This window comes from Echinops telfairi, unplaced genomic scaffold, assembly GCF_000313985.2.
Source record: "Echinops telfairi isolate 266 unplaced genomic scaffold, ASM31398v2 ScPeMD7_655;HRSCAF=1070, whole genome shotgun sequence".
Lineage (NCBI taxonomy): Eukaryota > Metazoa > Chordata > Mammalia > Afrosoricida > Tenrecidae > Echinops > Echinops telfairi.
In genome coordinates, this window is record NW_022104553.1 from 15,049,588 (window position 1) to 15,069,070 (window position 19,483).

The following is a 19,483-nucleotide window of genomic DNA, read 5'->3' on the forward strand; positions in this document are numbered from 1 at the left end:
TAGGGGAGGGTACAGGGTGGGGACTAGGAGAAGTGCTGGGTAGGGTTTAGGGAAGGTGCAGTGTGGGGGTTAGAGGAGGTGCAGGGTGGAGGCCAGGGGAGGTGCAGGGTTCAGGACCCAGCACCCTCCCCTCTGCAGGCTCGCTGCCCCCACCTGAGCTTCAGGCTGAGCCCTCGGCCACCCCCAAGCCCGGGGCGCTCACGAGGTTGCGGTGCAGGGGCCCGCGGGCTGGCCTCCGCTTTGCACTGGAGCAGAAGTCGGCGTGGGTGTCCAGGTGGCACGGCCTGCGGAGTCCAGTGGGCGCCGAGGCCCTCTGGGAGCTGCTGGACGTGTCAGCGCTGGACTCGGGCAACTACAGCTGCGTCTACACTGACCCCGCGACGCACCCCGCCGGCTCAGCGCGCAGCGCGGCCCTGGAGCTGCTGGTGGAGGGTGAGCTCGCTTTCCCGGGGTCACAGGGAGGGGCTGGGGGTGCCCCTCTTCTCCAGGGTTGGAGGACTGTGGTGCTTGGCTCTGTCCTTGGGGAGTTTCCCCAGGGCCCTGAAGCTTCCTGCCAGCGTTCCCGCCCTCCATGCCTGTTTCCTTGTGGCAAACACAGGTCCCGTTGGACATCCCTATTGGACTATGAGGGAGCCCTTGGTGGCATAAAGGTTACGCGTTGGGCTGCCATCTGCACGGGCGGCAGTTCGAAACCACCAGCCCTTCGGCGAAGGGGAAAGACTGGGCTGTCTACTCCCGTCAACGGGTCCAGTCTGGGAAACCCATGGGCTGGAGGACAGCGCGTTTGGTTTTAGTGGGTTAGGACCGCTTAGGCAGTGTCCATCTCTATTCCCTCAGGGCCAGTGACCCCTAAGCCTGGTCTCCAGGGGGCAGAGGGCATGCAGTCCCAGGGCGGCTGACCCACTTTGCTGGGTTGGCCCCTTCCCTCCATCGTTTGATTTTTTCCCCCTCAAGCGTCTGAAGCCTTGAGGGCCTGATGGGGGGTGTCCCCAAGAAGTGTCTGAGCAGGCTGCAGGCCCCTGGCTGGGCTGGGCACTCGCTGGACACAGATGGTTAAGAGAACAGCATAGGGACCACGGGAGGTGACATCTACGCTCAGAGTCCATGATGGGTGGATGCTGGGCTTGTCTGCCTGGGGGAGGCTTTCATGCCCACCCCCTGGTGGGTGGAAGGGATCCACCCTACTGAGGAGGCTGCTCCATCTGCTAGGTCCCCCTCCAAGGCCGAGGCTCCAGCCCCTGTGGCAGGGGGAGGTGACGCCAGGCCGGGACGTGGTCCTACGCTGTGTGGGCCCCGTGTCCAATTTGCAATTTGAGCTGGTGCGTGAGGGTGAGGAGGCGGAGGCGGTGGACACCGCTGGAGGGGACCTTGTGCTGAACAACGTGGGGCCACAGCATGCTGGCAACTACCGCTGCCGCTACCGCGTGGGGTGGCCCAGTCCCTTGGTGTCCGAGCTCAGCGACCCTGTGGAACTCCGGGTGGCAGGTGAGAGCTCCCTTGGGCCTGAGTCTGGGGGGACCCATCTTCCAGAAATGTGCATGCCCAGACAGTGTGTGTGAGTGTAGAGGGGTGGGTAAGGGATTTGAAGGCAGGGGATCAGAGGCCCAGGAGCAGGACGTGTTTGGTCCTTGGAGGCCTGGGGTGGGGGGTGACGGTGGGGGCAGCGGAAGGACCACAGGAAGCTCTGCCCTGAGAGGTAGACACAGAATCCCCCTACCAGACTTTCCCCAGAGAAGTAGGCACAGAATCCCCCGCTAGGTTGTCCTTGGCCTCCTGAGTTCACCCCAACCCTCATTTTCCTTTTGTCGTATTTGTCAAAAGGAAGTTGACCGTGCAGCGGACCTGCCACCAGCCACCGTGACCTCTGGAAACACTCTCTGGTCTGGCTTCTATTCTTCCTGCTGCAGCTGGACTCGGGGAGCCCCCCACCCCTTTCCTCTCGGGAATTAATAAAGGAGGAAATACTTGGTTTGAACTTGACTTTGGCTAATGGGTCCAGAGCAGGCCTAGGGGGTCTGAGATCTGGGATGGAAGCTTGGATTCAGAGGGGCCCAGGGGCTAGACTCTGGGCCCCAAGGGAGGGCAGGATGGAGGCTGGATCTGGGCCCTTGTGGCTTCTCTGCCCTGGTTCCCTAAGCTGCCCAAAACGCACTGGGCACCAGTCTGCCCCCACCCAGCAGGTGTGTGCAAGCCTTCCCTACAGCTGGGGTAGCTCCAGGTTCGAGACCCATCCCACCCTAGTTGGCTGCATCTGCTCCGGCTGGGGCAAAAACAAACAGAAAACAAACCACTGCCTTCAAATCGATTCCAAATCAACTCGTAGTGACCCTACAGGGCAGAGTAGAACTTAACCATCTACCAAAGCTGAGCACATCTTTCTCCCCAGAGGGAGGCGCTGGAAGGTTCCAACTGACCTTTCTGTGCCACCAGGAGGTCATTCAGAGGCTTTGTGGGCCCATCTAGCTGCTCCCACAGCCTCCCGGTGGCACTATGGACCTTGTCCTGAGGCCAACCTAGCTGTGAGAGGGGCCAGGCCCGACTCTGTCTGAGCCCCTCCTGCTTCCCTATGTTTCAGTGTTCCATTTTATCCAGGAACAGGAATACTGATAAAGAAGGGTAGGGAGAAGGGGGTGCGGGAGGGAAGGGAGGGGGAACCGATCACCGATCATAATGATCGACACACATCGACACACCCTCCTTCCAGGATAAAAACAACAGAAACCATGGGGGAAGGGAGACAGCGGTCGGTGTGAGATATACAAATAATATAATTTAAAATCTATCAAGGGGTCATGAGGGTTGGTGGGAGGGGTAAAAAGAGGAGCTGATATCAAGGGCTCAATAAAAAGTAATTTTCTAGAAATGAATGATGGCAACATATGTATGAATATGCCTGATACAATTGATGTATAGATTGTAATGAGTTGTAAGAGCCTCCAATAAAATGATCTTTTAATAAATAAAAAAAAAATCAGGCTTATGGAGAAAATGACATTGGAGATACAGAAAATTCCCATGTACCCCTTTCCTGGCATCCCTGTTTCTATTATTATTTTTTTAAGTTTGGTGGTTCCAAACTAAAAAATTCACTGCCATCAAGTCAATTCTGACTCATAGTGACCCACCCTTACAAGACTGTGACTATTTCTGGGAGTAGAAAGCTTCATCTTTCTCAAGTAGAACAGCTAGTAGTTTTTGAACCGCTGATCTTGCAGTTAGCAGTCTTACACGAAACCCACAATGCTAGCAGGGCTCAGTGGTGATTCCATTGAACCAATAGGTCTATCAGGGAGGTAACACACTCTCTATAACAATCAGCCACACAAGATGGAAAGGGCAGGGTTTGCAGAGAAACAGGACAGGAAAGAAGGGTGAATGGGAATGGTCAACTGCGTGGGGACTGCAGTCAATGTCTCGAATCAAAATGAGAATGAATTGTTGAATCGAAAACCCATTTCCTCCAATCCCGATAGGAGTTAAAAATAACAACAGAACTATTTCATTCTTGTGATTATTTTACTTTTTCTTGCCATTTGGGTAAAAGTATAAAGAGCAAATTAGTTTCCATTCAACACTTTATGGACATTTTGTTTCGTGGCATTGGTTGTGGCACCCTTAATGCAGCAGCACTCTGCCCACATCCCTGATTTCCCTTTTCATTTGTCTGTCTCTCCTGCCTCTGAGCTGTTTCCGGATAAATGCTGCCCCTTTGGTTGTCTGTGGTTGCTTGTATAGTGATTCTCTTTAGTCGTTATCTTACTTAACTCTTCTTGAGTATGTTTTGGTAGGTCATAGTTTTTCCAGACTAGTATTCATCTGAAATTTGAAATGATTGCCATAAATACATTCACGTGATTGTCTCTGTTATTCCTGTAGTTACATACCCTTTTCAGTCCTGGCATTTGTGTCTTCTCGTGTAATTGCTGATCCAACACGATGGTTTTGGTTTTACTCTTTACTGCTCTCTTTCCTCTGTCCTTCCTTGTACGTTCTTGAACAGCTCTGGTGGTGTAATGGATTACACATTGACCTGCTAAACACAGGCCAGCAGTTTGAATCCACCAACTGGTCCCAGGGAGAAAGATAAGGCTGTCTACTCCTGTATAGATTTAATGTCTCAGAAACCCAAAGGGCAATTCTACCCTGTCCTATAGGGTCGCTGTGGAGACATAGCAATTGACTCAATGGGAATGAAGATTCTACTTTCTTAAATTTTCTCTGTTAATTACTCAAGTTAGACCTTTGCCTAATCAATTAAAAAAAATAATTTCTTATTTCCACTACTGCACTTAAGACTAGAATTCCCTCTAAGCTCTTCTCTGGAATTATCTCGTTTGTTATAAAGATTTTAATTATTGCTTTCATCTAGATATTTCCCAAACTCTGTATAAAAATCATGTAAAATTGCCATTTTATATTTGACCTATTAACCCATCAGTGTTTTATTGTTTCTTTTGTTGTTTTCTTTTCTGGTTCACATCTAACTTTATTGCCTTGGGTCAGGACACTGGTTCGTTAACATAAATCAGGAATTGTTTTTTAATCATTTTATTGGGGGCTCGTACAACTCATCACAATCCATACATCCATCCATTGTATCTAGCACATTTGTACCCATCATCATTTTCAAAACATTTTCTTTCAACTTGAGCCCTTGGTCTCAACCCATCATTTGTTTCCCCTCCCTCCCCACTCCCTCCCTCACGAACCCTTGATAATTTATAAATTATTATTTTGTCATGTCTTACACTGTCCAATGTCCCCCTTCACCCACTTTTCTGTTGTCCATCCCCAGGGAGGGGGATGTCAATCCTTGTGATCATTTTCTTCTTTCTACTCACCTTCCCCTTACCCTCCTGGTATACTCTCATTATTGGTACTGAGGGGTTTACCTGTCCTGGATTCCCTGTGTTTCCAGTTCCTGTCTGTACCAGTATACATCCTCTGCCCTAGCCAGATCAGTAAGGTAGAATTGGAATCATGATAGTGGGGGGAGAAAGCATTAAAGAACTGGAGGAAAGTTGTATGTTTCGTCATTGCTGTACTGCAACCTGACTGGCTCGTCTCTTCCCCTCAACCCTGCTGTAAGGGGATGGCCAGTTGCCTACAGATGGGCTTTGGATCTCTATGCCACACTCCCCCTCATTCACAGTGATTATTTTTTGTTCTTTGATGCCTGATACCTGATCTCTTCAACACCTCGTGATCACACAGGTTGGTGTGCTTCTTCCATGTGAGCTTTGTTGCTTCTCAGCTAGATGGCCGCTTGTTTATCTTGGGAATTGTTTTATCTAAAACAAAAAAAAGACTGTTCTGTAGTCGCCATGTGGAGGGTTCGGCACATACCTGTGAGCGAAGCTTATGAATTTGTGCTAAAAAAAATCCTCAGTATCTTTCCTGGTGTCTTACCTCTTTATATGTCATCCTAAGAGTTACCATGTCCAACTACACATTATGGTTTCACCAGTTATTTGTCCCTGAATAGCTATGGAATGAAGTGTCCAGTTTTGAAATATTAAACCTTCCTGATATGTTGTTCCTCTAACCAAGACATAGTGACCCTGGGCGGTGCAAATGCTTAAGCATTCGACTACTGACTGTAAGGCTGGCAGTTCAATTCCATCCAGAGCCACCTCATAAGAAATGCCTGATGATCTACTTCTGAGTACTCACAGTCATTGAAACCCCGATGCAGCGGGTCTACGATGCCACACATGGAATCGCCATGAGTCAGAACTGGCTAAGCACTGGCCTTTGGACCTATTGGTCATTGGCTAAGTATCCCTAATAATGCTTTTTGGAGCTTCAAGTCTATTTTGTCTGAAATTATAGAGCTCCATCATCTTTTTTCAGGCTCACTGCCTGCCTTAGGTCTTTCCTGCCCCTTTACCTTAGACCAGCTGTTCTCAACCTGGGGGCTGAGATCCCTTTGAGGGTCAAATGACCCTTTCACAGGGGTCACCCGATTCATAACAGTAGCAAAATGACAGTTACGAAGTAGCAACGAAAATAATTTTATGGTTGGGGGGTGGTCACCACAACAGGAGGAACTGTATGAAAGGGTGGAGGCATTAGGAAGGTTGAGAACCACTGTTCTAGAGGGACTCTACAACTCCAACCTCACTGGAGTAGAGCCCTATCAGCGTAAGGTTTGTCGAAAGGCAAGGCTGTTGCTCAGAGCTCCTCCCTGCCATCCAGTCAATCAGCAACCTGCTGTGGGATTCCGAGACTGTAGCTGTTTATAGGAGTAGAAAGCCAGGTCTTGGTCCCAAGGAGCTGCTGGTGGTTTCGAACTGCCGACCATGCGGATCGAAGCCCAATGCATACCCACTACACCACCAGGGCTCCCTTTGAGAGAGTCAGGAATGCCCAATTGTAAGAGGCAGTCAGGGAGAACAAAGACACAAAGTTGGCAACTACTAAGCCCTTGTGAGAACAGACTCAATGTAGTAACATCTTATTGAGGCCACAACATCCCAGGGGCCTCTGACTTTGGGGGGCTGGGAAATTCAGACTGCTCGTGTTCTGTAGGGCCACAGCCTGAAGAAGGGCGACAGTCATATGAACCTGTGTAAGAATGACTCGGCGCGGAGGGTAGTGACAGCCTCGTGGGAGGCAGCAGGTGCTGTATGTGCATTCCACAGACATGGGTCAGGGCCCATTACAGCTTGTGTGCTGTGGGTACCAAGAGTAAGACGTGGCCCTCACGGTTGGCGTGCAGTCTCCTCAGGAAACACACACGGTGAGCTGCACAGGAGTGAACACATGCAACACGGTAGACCTTGTAGGACAGATAGGCAGCACAGGCTACCCTGGTAGCAGAGAGGGTGAGACTGACTCTGCTTGGGGATCCAGGGAAGATCCCCCCCACCTGGGAAAACATTCACAACACCGTGGGGGATGAGAATTGTTGCCAGGCAACTAGGAGGAGACAAGGAGGTTTCCAGGCACAGACACAAAGGACCCACAGCAGTTTCACGGGACTGTTGTGTGGGTGGCGATGAGGCCGAGGAGCACAGAGGCTGGGTCATGGGGGTTTGTGAATGCCAAGTGAGGGAGCCTGAAGTTTACCCTGTAGGGCAGCACTTTCCAATGCCTTATACACCACGGCACACGCAGAAAAACAGCACCATTTGTATGGCACACATGATGGGAACCAGAAAGGTTTCTTGAGGCCAAAGTGACCTCCAATTCGGTGTACTCATAAGCAGTTCCAGGAGTTTTGTGGTAGGTGACACAGTGCAGACTTTCTGCCAGGGAGTGAGACACAGTCAGATTTGTGTTGTAGGAAGAGCCCCCTGGAGGCCCCTGGGACAGTCGCACAGAGGAGAACAGCAACAGGGGGGGGCGGGGGAGACCCCCTGCTGTAATCCAGGTAAGATTAGTGATGAGGGCTGAGATAAGGGGGTAGTGGTGGAGGAGAAGATGAATCAGATGAATTAGGTAAGCCCCACAGAGCTGGGGGCTGGTGGGATAAGGGTGGAGAGGGGAAGAGAGACTGATGATGGATAAGTGTCAAGCAGCAACATCAATGAAGATGGGTGACAGGAGAGAGACTGAGCGTGCGAAGGCTTTGTGGACCAGACAGCCCCACATGTCAGAGTTAGACATGAATCAGGGGAGGGTGGAAACAGTTGGCTCAAAGGCACAGAGGTGGGTGTAGTCAGGCATCCCTGGGTTACCGAGGAAAGGAGCAGGTAAGAAGAGGTGGAAATGAGACGCTGCCAGCACAGAGCATCTTGGGAGCTAAGTCATGACAGACACTACACATCAGTAGCTTTTTTGCCTTTGAGGACCAATCAGAATCCTCAGCTCAGCTGTCCTCTCTCCATGACAACCCTAAGTGAGTATGGAGGGCAGCAGGGCTCCTCTGGAAGATTCTTCAGCTGCCCTGCATCACTGTGTGATTATTAAGCCTCCACCCAGGTTCCCACATGCAGACTTGTTCCTGGATCATTTCAGAGTTTACCTTTAAGCATGTGGTTATTTTGGGGGTCATATCATGCACCTCATTCTCTTTGGTTCTTCTGGAACTCGGGGTTTCTCCTAGATGTTGAGCCTCCCAGGGGAGGCTGCACTGCACCCCACAGGCATTTTCCAGTCACTGTAGCACTGTGATGTAGATTCTCAGGTGAAGTAGGAAGGTTGGCCTATGACTGAAGGTTTTCCCACAGTCACTGTAACACTGAGATGTGGGTGCTCAGGTGAACATGAGGGCTGAACTACGACTGAAGGCTTTTCCACAGTTATTGCACTTATAGGGTTTCTCTCCTGTGTGGGTCCTCTGGTGCTCAATGAGGGAGGAGCTCTGAGCAAAAGCCTTTGGACAAATCTTACACTGATATGGCTTCTCTCCAGAATGGATCCGCAGGTGTCTAATCAGAGCTGAGCAGTCACTAAAGGCTCTCCCACCCACGTCACACTTGTAGGGTTTCTCTCCAGTGTGAATCCACTGGTGCTGAGTCAGGTGGGTGCTCTGACTGAAGGCCTTCCTGCACTCCTCACACTCACACAGCTGCTCCCCTGTGTGCACCCGCTGGTGCTGGGTGAGGTGGGTGCTGCGGCTGAATGTTTTGCCAGTCTCCATATCTGTAGGGTTTCTCTCCAGTGTGGATCCTCTGGTGCTGTGTCAGGTGGGTGATTCGGCTGAAAGCTCTCCCACATTCTTTACACTCATGAGGCTTTACCCCGGTGTGGATGACTTGATGCTGGGCCACGTGAGTGCTCCGGCTGAAGGCTTTCCTGCACTCACTGCAGGTATCGGGTGTCTTCCGAGAATGGCTCTTCTGATGTGCCTCCAGGGCCCGGGAGCTCCTGAATGATTTTCCACAGCTGCCGCACTTGGAGGACCTGAGCCCTGAGAACGTGCGGGGAGGCTGAGTCCTACACCTGTCTGATGAATCTAGTATCTTTTTGGACGGCGCCTTTCCTCCTGAGGCAAAATGTGGTCTCACACTGGGACTGTTCCTCAGGGTACCATCATCACAACTGGGCTTGTCTGTGGAGGCATCCATGTGGGGCCCTGAAGTTTTCCTGAAATCCCTTTGTTGAGGAAAAGACTTTGTCCAAGTCTACCCTGAGAATCCTGCCGGCCTCTCCAAGCTGCCCTCAGGTCCACAGCTATTGCCAAAGGCTCCCACGAGGATCTCAGTGACCGTGTCTTCCAATTCACTCTGCTCGCAGCTTGCCTCTTCGAGCTCAGGTCCCGGCTCCCAGCCTGAAACCACCCAAACCAGTGTCAGCAATTTGTATACACCTCGCCTCCCACCTGTCCTCAGCCACTGGCTGGGGAGCCACAGGCTGCTCCTGACATTGAGCCCCATTTCCAAGGGAAGCTTTGCATCGAGTGTCTTGATGACAAAAGGGTACAAGGCCAGTCCCCCATCCAGTCTGAAATTTCACCAGGGGTTCCAATTTATTATTTTCTCCCCTGTACTCAAACACTCTGTCCTTCCAGGGTCTTCAGAATGGCTGAAGCATTAGAAGGAAAACACCGAGGTTGAACTGATACAAAAGAGCAAGGAAAACTGAGCTGGGCTTATTAGGGGGTGGTTTGTTCTTATCAGGCATCTGTGCACACCTGGGCAGGCCCTGAGCACAGGCGGGCAGGATCTTCCTCTGGGCCAAGCCCGGTCTGACAGCTGAAGATGCTCAATGGATGCTGGCTTAGTGAGGGCATCAGTCCCAGATCCTGGTGGCTGGAATCTTCCACAATAGATTCTGACACCCAGAAGCCAAAGTAGACAATGGATGCTGCAGGTGGGCAGGGGAAGCAGATGAGCTGAGGCTGTGGCTCCAGGCTCCCGGGAGATCTGAAGCTCGCCCTTTACAAAGCACTTTCTTTTTCTGTTGTTTTGTTTTTAAGATAGTTGTGCTCTTATAACAATCCATACATCAATTGTATCCAGCATATTTGTACATATGTTGCCATCACTGTTTTCTAGACATTTACTTTCCCTTTGAGCCATGGTGTCAGCTCCACAAAGCACTTTCTTAAGGGCCAGGTAAAGGTAAGGGGCAGTTATAGGTCCGGGGTAGACGAGACACAGGTGTGCCCACACTGATTTATCCTTGTAAACCTCAAAGGTTTCCTGAGGATGCTTAATCTGGCAACATTCTAATGGACAGATTCCAAGAATAGTTGAGCCAGACAGGCGGCGCTATTGGGGTAGAGAGTAACTCCTGCCCAAGTATATGGAGGCTCAACAGTACAGAGTGGGCTCCAGCCCCAGCTTGGCTGCTATCTGGCTCTGTGTCTGAGGGCAAGTCTGCCCTCTCCGGGGCCTCTTTCCCCACCTGGAAGACAGGACCCCTAATACTGCCTCCCTCATGGGGCTGCTGGGTATTATCAGACTCTTGTCATGTGCTAGACTCCAATTGAGGTGTGCCGATTCAAGTGCCTGCTTGCATCCTCAAAAATCACCTTCAGAAGGGACTATGGCAGTGGCATTTCAGATGGAGAAACTGAGGCGTAGACACACCACAGATGATTAATTTGAGTAACATCTGTGCCTGCTTACACAGTTGGCCAGAGGCCATGCCCCAGAGAATCTTTTCCTGGCCTCTGGTGCCCCCTCCTGGTCACCACCCACCTCGTGCTTCCCACTGGGCCCTCTCTCCAGGTGGTTTATATCACCTTTACCTGGAGAATTTGGTCTTTGTCTTAGGTTCCTGAGAGTAAAACTTTAAAACCATGGGTTTCCCCGTGCGGCCGAGATGCCTTTGTGGACTGAGAGGCATCCAGACCACACCTGAGTTTACTCTAATGAGATGACGTTGGTGTGAGGGTGGGACCTAAGGGGGAGTGGGCGGATGTAATCAATCATGATTTTGTAAGGAGGCCCCAATACATGTTTTATACAGAAGCTGGCACATGGGAAGATAATGCCACCCTTTTGGGGACACGGGAGCTCCAGGTTGGAACTCAGACCTCACCCTAGGGGTCTCTTCCCTGGTATCGTTTTTCTGAGAATGAAACCGTCATTGTTAAGGACAGCATTTCCCCTGAGTGCTGTGAGCTCCCATGAGTTCTCCAACTCCAGGAGCAGTGGGAGCCAGCAAGTCAAATGGGAGGGAGGACTGGGAACCCCTTACCTTTTGCACGTATTAGGTTAGAATGGAGGGGGGCTGGAAACCCCCAAATTTGAAACCAGCAGGTTAGAGGTGAGCAAGCCTGAGAGGTCCAAGTGTGTGGCTGGCATCCGGAAGGGACCCCCAAGGATGGGACCAGCTGCTGTTCCACTCACTTTTGGATCCCAGACTCCAGCCCTGGGATGGCTACCAAACGTGCCTCAGGGGAACTGATTGGATGAGGGAACCATCGAGTGAGTGACTGGGGGTGGCTCACTGAATCCTCTGTGGGTTATGTGTTGGGCTGCTAACCACAAGGTTGGCAGTTCTGACCCATCAGTCAGTCCTCAGGAGAAAGATTCTGCTTTCTATTCCCACAATGATTCACAGCCTTGGCAACCCTCGGGTAGTTCTACTCTGTGTCCTCTATTGGTCAGAATCAACTTAATGGCAGTGAGTTTAGTGTTTTACTGACTATACAAAGGCTTGGACTCTCTGGATCACATGAATTGTGGATAACATTGCCCAGCATAGGAATTCTAGAACACTTAATTGTGCTCATGCAAAACCTTAGCCAAACCAAGAGGCAATCATTTGAACAGAACAAGGGGATGCCGCGTGGTTTGAAATTTTAAAAAAGGTGTGTGTCAAGGTTGTATCCTTTCACCATACATATTCCATTTGCACACTGAGCAAAAGCTCTAAGAAACTGGCCTACATAAAGAAGAACGGGCATCAGGGTTGGAGAAGGATTCATTAACAACCTGCAATGTTTAGATGACACAACTTTGCTGGCTGAAGCCAGGAAGATTTAAAGCACTTACTGAGGAAGATCAAAGACTACACCCTTCAGTATGGCTTCTACTTCAACTTAAAGAAAATAAAAATCCTCACAAATGGACCAATAAACATCATAATAAATGGATCAAAGGTTGAAGTTGTCAAAGATTTCATTTTACTTGGATCCACAATCAATGGCCATGGAAGAAGCAATCAAGAAATCAAACTTGACGTAGTGTATTGGGTAAACTGGCAGCAAAAGACTTCTTTAAAGATGAATAACATGGGTATTTTCAATCACCTCATATGCCTGTGAACGTTGGAGAATGAATGAGGAAGACTAAAGAATTGATGCGTGTGAATTATGGTGTTGGTAAGGAAAGTTGAACATATCACGATGAACCAGTCTGTCAAGGAACGAGTTACGGTCAGAATGCTCCTAGAAGCAGGGATGGCGAGGCTTTGTGTAGCGCACTTTGGACATGTTAGCAGAAGTCCCCAGTCTCTGGAGAAGGATGTCATGCTTGGTATAGTAGAAGGTCGGTGAAGAAGAGGAAGCCCTTCAATGAGATAGACTGGCACAGTAGCTCCACGAAAGCAAGACTGTGAGGATGGCACAGAATCAGGCAGTGTTCCATGCTGTCATGCATACACAGGGCACTAGGAACCAGAGCCAACTCAGTGGACCCTCCCACCATATCGATGGTGCTAATCCCATTTAGGTACGGGCTGTCTGCTACACTAATGTTAGCGGACAGTGCATATTAAATCAATCTCTCTGGAGGTAGGAAAGAATAGATTAGGAAAGGAGAGATAGGGAAAGATAGAGCCAGGCCACTGAAGATCACCAAGCAGCCAAGGGATAGAAGCTGAAAAGAGACAAGGACCTTCTCCCAGAGTGGACAGAGAGAGAATGCCTTCTTCTAGAAGCAGGGATTCTCAACCTTCCTAATGCTTCGACCCTTTAATACAGTTCCTCATGTTGTGGTGACGCCCCCCAAAATCATAAAATTATTTCCCTTGCTACTTCATGACTGTAATTTTGCTACTGTTATGAGTCAGGCAACTCCTGTGAAAGGGTCGTTTGCCCCTCAAAGGGGTCCCGACCCACAGGTTGAGAACTGCTGCTCTAGAGCCTAAGTCTCCCCTCCTAAAGTGTGAACAAACAAAGCCACCACTCGCAGTGTCTCTATTACAGCAGCACTGGGTAACTAGGAGCCCTTCTGAGATAGGGTCTTGGGGGTCAGGCAACAGGTGGTCAGGGCAGTGAAGGCGGGGGCCTCATTCTGATGGGGCCGTGGCCTTGCTGGGAAAATCAGGAAATGGCTAGTAGACGCTCAGCCCTCAGCACTACCATTCACAGGACCAGTCACCTGCACCAGGGCCTGTCATCTCCCCTACCTGTACCCACCACCCTACTCTTCTCCCTGTGCCTGTTGGTTCCTCCACCAGGGGGCACTGTTAGGGCGCAGAGTCAGTGCCAAAGGGAGAAAAACAGAGAAGTCCACATGACTTTGGGTGGCCCAGCCGCTGTGGAAACAGTCTAGAAGTTTCGTAAGTTTACATTTAGAGTTACCGTTGTTAGCTGGCATTCAGACAGCCGGACCCATGGAGAAGTCACGCATTAGGGAACAGGGCTGTGTTCAAATAGGGCTTTTTTGGCTTTTGATTATGGAAGCAGTTTGCCAGGCTGGATGGGTGGGCTCAAACCATTAATCTTCTAATTTGACAGCTGATTTCAAAACACTACCCCACCCAGACTCCTAGGGTTACCATATAACTCAGCAATTCCACTCCTAGGTATTTATTACTGGAGAGAACCAAGAACATTTACATACAGATATTCACAGCAGCATGTTGTGACAGCCCCCAAATGGAAACAACCCGAAAGGCCAGGAATTGGTGGACAAATGAAATTATGCTGAGTCCAAGAAGCCAGATACACATGGTCAGACATTGTGTGACTCCATGTTACGGGTTCAACTGTGCCCCCCCTCCCCGCCCCCCAAAAAAGATATGAAATCCTAACTCCTATCCCTGTGAATGTCACCCTGTTTGGAAACAGGGGTTTTCTTTTATGAGATATTAAAGTAGAATGAGCCCTAACCCCACACACTTATGAATGGTGCCTTATAAAAAGTGCCAAAGAGCCCCAGACACACAGAGGACAATGCCATGTGAGGATCCCTCTAATCTACAAGTCAAGGAATTGCAAAAAGAAACAAGGAATGACCTCCCCGCTGAGAAGACTTCCTGAGCCACTTCCCCTCTACCTCTCCAGGGGCTCCATGAGGCTCATGAGACTTAAGGGGTGCTGCCTTTGTCAGAGTCCCTCTCTCCTGCCAGTCAGGGAGGCACCAGAGCAGGGGCCAGCAGTGCACATGCAGAGTGCTGGCTGAAGGGAGAGGCACATGTCCACCAAAGGGCCCACATCGCACATTAAGGCTTGTGCTGGCCTGTTCCAGGTGGGGAGGATGCCTCCTTACCTCATATTTCACTGTCAGGGGCTCCATGCCTGCCCACCCATCGTTGCCAAAGTTCCCAGTCAGAAGCAGATCAGAGTCCTCAGTGAACAGCACTGGAGAGGAGAGAGAAGCCATGAATGAGACCAGGGGTCTCCATTCCAAGAAGCCCTGAGGGGAACCTGGCCCCGGCTGTCCAGAAAGATCTGTTTTTCAGAGAGCTGGCCAAATTGTTCTATCAGCCACATTTACCACATGCTTAGTCTGCCGCCCAGGCAAGATCTTTTCTGCATCTTTCAATGCCTTCAAGGTAGTAATCCCCAGAGGGTAAGGAGGCCCAGAGCTCGAGGGAGGTTCTCCAGTATTGCATTCAGCCCCGCCTCTCCACCTGCTCCTGTCAGGCTCGGCCAGCATCACTTTTTGGAGGAGTCTTCACTCCCTGATCTGCGTCCTCAGTCTGCCCCACCCAATATCTCTGACTGGAATATGTATGTGATTCTCCTTGAGAGACATGGCCCCTATGCGAGGCTTAGAGGAGCCTTCAGGGGATACCTGGTATTTCTGCCTTCCTCCTGGCCCATTCAACACACAGCCACATCTCTGGCATCAACAGCCTGCTTCCCTCAGGAGAATTCCCCTTTGCTCACTATCAACCCCTGGCATCCAGCTGGCCAAGGTAAGGCATGTAACCCAGGCTCAGCCTGGGCTCTCTCAAGTTCTTCTTCCCTTGAGAGTGTCTAGGTTGCTAGCACATGTGGGGAGGAACTGGGCCCTCTTTGCTCACTGTAGCTCCCATCCCACCTCACTGACAGAATATACTTAAGAATGGAGTTACTGAAAGAAGGCTCAATGGATAGAAACACGACAGTGAAACGTTGGGATGGTAGCAACTAAGCAGCTAGATCAAGCTGTACCTGAAACCTCTTTGCCCTCCTTGCTTAGGCCAGTTTACCTGGTTCTCTGATAACTTGCAATCAAGAGACCAGGCTGGCACAGCTGTGAGTGCTTGGGAAATGGGAGAGATCCAAGAATGGATATGTGGCCAATCCCAGAAGAGACTCTACACTCCCAAATCCCAGTCTGGGCTCTGCCCAGCAAGCTTCTAACACCTGTCCATCATTTCTCCTCACCTCTCCTGTTGAGCACCTGGGTCAGATCCTCCACCAGTCTGGCAGCCTCTTCACTGCTCTCTGGATACTGGGCCCCCACCCAGGCCTGGATCTCTGCGGGGAGCATGCTCAGGAACTGCTCCAGCACCAGCAGTTGGAGCATGTCTTGGGCTGTAGCCACTGGAGGCACAGCTCATGCAGTTGGGCCAGGGCCTTTTGGGGACCCGTTGCTTCCTGATATTGGAACTGCCGGAAGCGCAGGCGTGCAGCCTCTGGAAGAGCAGAGAGGCCGTGGAGGCTGGATTCAGGCCCCTGGGAGAAATCTACTTCATCATCTTCCACCTTCACTTGGAGGAAGCTCTCCTGTTCCCAGGGTGTCAGGCTCAGGGGGCTCCTGGGGGCAGCCATTGAGAGCAGCACTCTGGTGAAACTCAGGTTTTCAGGAATCTTGGAAGTAGGACTGCAGGGAGATCAAAGGTATGTCACTATGTGGAATCTGAGGTCCTGCCCCACCAGGACCTAATCTACTAATCTACTTTCTCTATGGATTTGTCTTTTCTGGATGTTTCTCAGAACCTGTAACTAAAATCAATGTAAGCAGTGGTGGGATTCAAATAATCTAACAACTGATTCACTGCCCTAATGGCCGTTTTAGGTATTAAAAAAAATGACACACTGAAAAGTAATTTATTATTTCACATAGTTAATAATTAATAAGAGCAATAAAAGAGGCAAACTAGATTATACTGTAAGACTTTTGGCATCCTCACTTGCAATATTCTTCACTTTTATCCAAGCATCATTGGCTGTGTAATTTATACTTAACCTTTTTTTTCACAATAGGAGTAGGATCCCATCCTTTTAGAGGTAGGCCAATTAGACAATAGTCAATGTGTTTGATATATTAGAAGCAGGCGACTTCTCTTCTCTGAACATGTATGTTCATCTTTGGAAACCCCTTTCCGCTTTACTGAATGCACAGCAATTGTTCTGACAATATTTTCAGCTCTCTGACCACTTTCAGGAATTGAATAATCCACTGATAATATCTTATGGGAATTTGGGGGGGTCACACAAAACTGACACTTTTTCTCTTTATGGCATATGTTTGTTTACTGAAGTAACAAATGCAAGGGAATAAAAATGTATTATTTCATTAAAAGTATAAGTTTTATGAAACAAATAAATAAATATTACAAGTATAATACCCTCTGATTTTTTATACCTCTGGACAGAATGAAATTACTACAGGTGCTCAGAATATAGTGCAGCACAGAAGAATGTTAAAAAAGAGTAAGGAATAAATTTGTGATTTCCACATCAGGTGGCTGCCCGGCTGCCCACTTGAGAGAGAACCATCATTACAAGTGCTATTTGAACAACTAGTTTTCCAAACTCAAATAAGCTAAATGCCACCACTGTGAATATAAGCCAAAAAGTATTGCTACAAGATCATAGAAGTCTGTATTAAACAAAAATGTCAAAATGTGAAGCTACTGTTTTTCAACATATTCTCTATCTGAAGGTGGTGTTTCTATCTCTTTAACTCTTCTCTGAAGAATTTTGCACTTAATAATTTACACCTCATCTTGGATACTTATCTCCCTTAAAACCCATAGTTTTCATCTGTAAAAGTGAATAAAAATACCTATCTTTGGTGTTGTCCTGAAGATTAAATTACTTTAATGACAAAATAATAATAATAATAATAATTTACACCTCATCAAAACAGCAGTTTCAGCATTCTCAATATATGAGAGCAAGTCAAATCATATTTTTCAAGATTTCGGAACAAAAAGAAGTGTGAAGAGGCAAGATCAGGGCTGTACAGAAGATGGGGTAAGGTTTTCCAAAGAAATTATCATAGTTACAGTTGTTACTACCCTGGAAGAATGAGCAGATGCAGAGTTGTAATGGGAAAAATTCCTTGGCATAACTTTCCTGGCCTTTTCCTCACCAATGCAATATTCAATTTTCTTAAAACGTTTTCCTAACAAGCCCTGGTGATTGTCTTGTTTCCTTTGAGAAAAATCCTTCAAGATTACCTCTTTCAAATCTTCAGAAACAGTTCCCCTGACCACCTTCTTCTTCTTTAGCATTGATAATATTTATTTATTTTTAAAATCATTTTATTGTGGGCTTGTACAACTCTTATCACAACCCATCCATCCATCCATTGTGTCCAGCACATTTGTACATTGTACTTGAGCCCTTGGTATCAGCTCATTTTTAACCCCCTTCTTCTTTTTAAAAAAAGTGTCCGTGGCCTTCTGAGCCGACTTCTCTGCCTTGAATTTAACAGGCTCAGCGAATCCCCTTGGAACCTACTGTTTTGATTGGACCTGTTTTGGAAAGCACTCTAATGAGAGTCAGACAAGCGTTTTATTGAGACACCGTGCTGCGGCGATTCCCTGCTCACTGGGACATGTTTAAACACATGTTGTTTGGAATAAACCCACGCATGTATGAACTAGAACCCTGACAGCAGTACTCTTTGACTTATTCTTGTCTGGTGTATGGCGAGGAGGAGGAGGGACTGGTTGGCATAATGGCAGAGATGGCTTCAATGCCCCTTTTTGCCCCTTTCATGCTCCTGGAGCTCCTGTTCGGGGCAAACCCCTGATGGCCCATCTCTAAGACACACCTCATCTGCCTGCTTGCTGCCGATCGCTGGCCAGCCGGGCTACAGCTGTACAACCAACCGAGGAAGGCAGGGCTTCATGCCGGCCCTCACTTGTACACGGGCTGATAACGGTACTTACTTCGGAGGGCTGCCGCCAGGTTACCTCAGGTGACCGACGACGGGCATCCATGCGAACGTCCCCTCTGATGGCTCCACAGTTCTGCCACACTCCAGTGCACGGAAGGGAAGGTGCTGGCCGATGGACGCAGGTACACCCAGCCAGGTGGCCCTCAGTGGCACCCTTTCTGTTGCAGACACAGCAAACAAGGATTGCTCTCACCGACTCCAAAGCCCACTCAAATCTTGGTCGTCCACCCCCAAGGGTCGCCAGTCACACAGTCACGGGCACCCACATGATCTTAAACACCGGGTCTGTCCCTCAGGCCCCCAAATCTCTCCAGTCATCCCTACTCACACAGTCCGATTCCCTAGGAGCAGACGGTGACCTGCCACAGGCATTCAGAATCTCTCCTCGACGGCACCTCGGTCATACCTGGAGGCACACACAGCCACAGACCCCCCCGGTCACGCAACGCTCCCGCCACTCGCCTAGAAACCTCACGTCAACGACGACAGATCTCCCCGAGGCACACGCCTCCCGTGGGTCAGACCCTCCGGCCGGCCGTCAACGCCACAGCCCCAAGCTGTCCCTCAGAAGCTCACCCCCAAAGGTGTCGGACGCACGCACAACCGGCCCATCGCCCCCACACTACGTCACACACCTCGCACCCAAACCCATCCGTCCGCCAGCCCCACGCGCACTGGAGTCCCGTCAGAGCGTGCACAGGCGGGCGGTGAGCGGCGCCTCGCTCGGCCGCCGGTCTTGCACACACAGACTCCGCGCTCGCCCCACCGCAGTGTCCTCTCAGCTCGTTCGGCCCCTCGCCCTCCTGCCACGGGTCCCCATAACCACTCGGACCCTACCCACCTCCCGGGTGCGGCGGGCGGGCACTTCCGGGAGCAGCGGCGGCGGCGCCCCCTAGTGACGGGAACGCCTGCCCGCCCGGACTACAACTCCCAGCACGCCTCGCACCACCCTCTCCCCCAACCCCCACCGGTCACCGGCCGCTTCACGGTCTCCAGCAGCCCGAGATCCCCCGGGAGTTGTAGTTGCCGCGGGCGCGCGGGCTCAGCCTTGTGGGGTGGTGCTGGCGGGTGCTGAGGCTCCGGCGGTGCGGGCCGCGAGGGGTGCGTGAGCGAGTGAGGGGCCATGAGGTGGTGGAGGCGCCTGGGGTGGCGTGGGGGATGAGGGTCCTGATGTGGCCAGTGTGAGAGATAAGGGTGCCGGTGGAGGCGGGAGCGCTGCAGGCGGGGTTGAGGGCCTGAGGTGAGGGGTGTGCGTGCTCGGCGAGGTGACGTGAGGGGCGGGGTGTAAGGGA

The 19,483-nt window shown here is 50.3% G+C and overlaps 2 protein-coding genes and 1 long non-coding RNA gene across 3 annotated transcripts in view; 1 reads left to right on the forward strand and 2 right to left on the reverse strand.

Moving 5' to 3' along the window:
* The window catches only part of A1BG (alpha-1-B glycoprotein), a 6,276-nt gene extending 4,301 nt beyond the window's left edge, over window positions 1-1,975 (forward strand). Inside the window, exons 6-8 of the mRNA XM_045292338.1 lie at window positions 139-432; window positions 1,210-1,485; window positions 1,822-1,975. Coding sequence (XP_045148273.1) covers window positions 139-432; window positions 1,210-1,485; window positions 1,822-1,829 — 578 coding nt within the window. The 3' untranslated portion in view covers window positions 1,830-1,975. The remainder of the gene's footprint in view (window positions 1-138; window positions 433-1,209; window positions 1,486-1,821) is intronic.
* The window catches only part of LOC123521932, a 16,820-nt gene extending 11,599 nt beyond the window's left edge, over window positions 1-5,221 (reverse strand). The window contains exons 1-2 of the long non-coding RNA XR_006680279.1: window positions 5,184-5,221; window positions 3,885-4,033 (exon numbers count right to left, since the gene is read on the reverse strand). This is a non-coding gene — a long non-coding RNA (uncharacterized LOC123521932). The remainder of the gene's footprint in view (window positions 1-3,884; window positions 4,034-5,183) is intronic.
* Window positions 5,222-8,492: 3,271 nt separating this feature from the next.
* On the reverse strand, window positions 8,493-18,736 carry ZSCAN22 (zinc finger and SCAN domain containing 22). The gene is given in 5 exon segments (XM_045292351.1): window positions 8,493-9,217; window positions 14,337-14,428; window positions 15,443-15,586; window positions 15,589-15,881; window positions 18,184-18,736. Coding segments are annotated over 4 exon segments (1,065 nt in total). The 5' UTR covers window positions 15,830-15,881; window positions 18,184-18,736; the 3' UTR covers window positions 8,493-8,629.
* Between the last annotated feature and the right edge of the window lie 747 nt (window positions 18,737-19,483).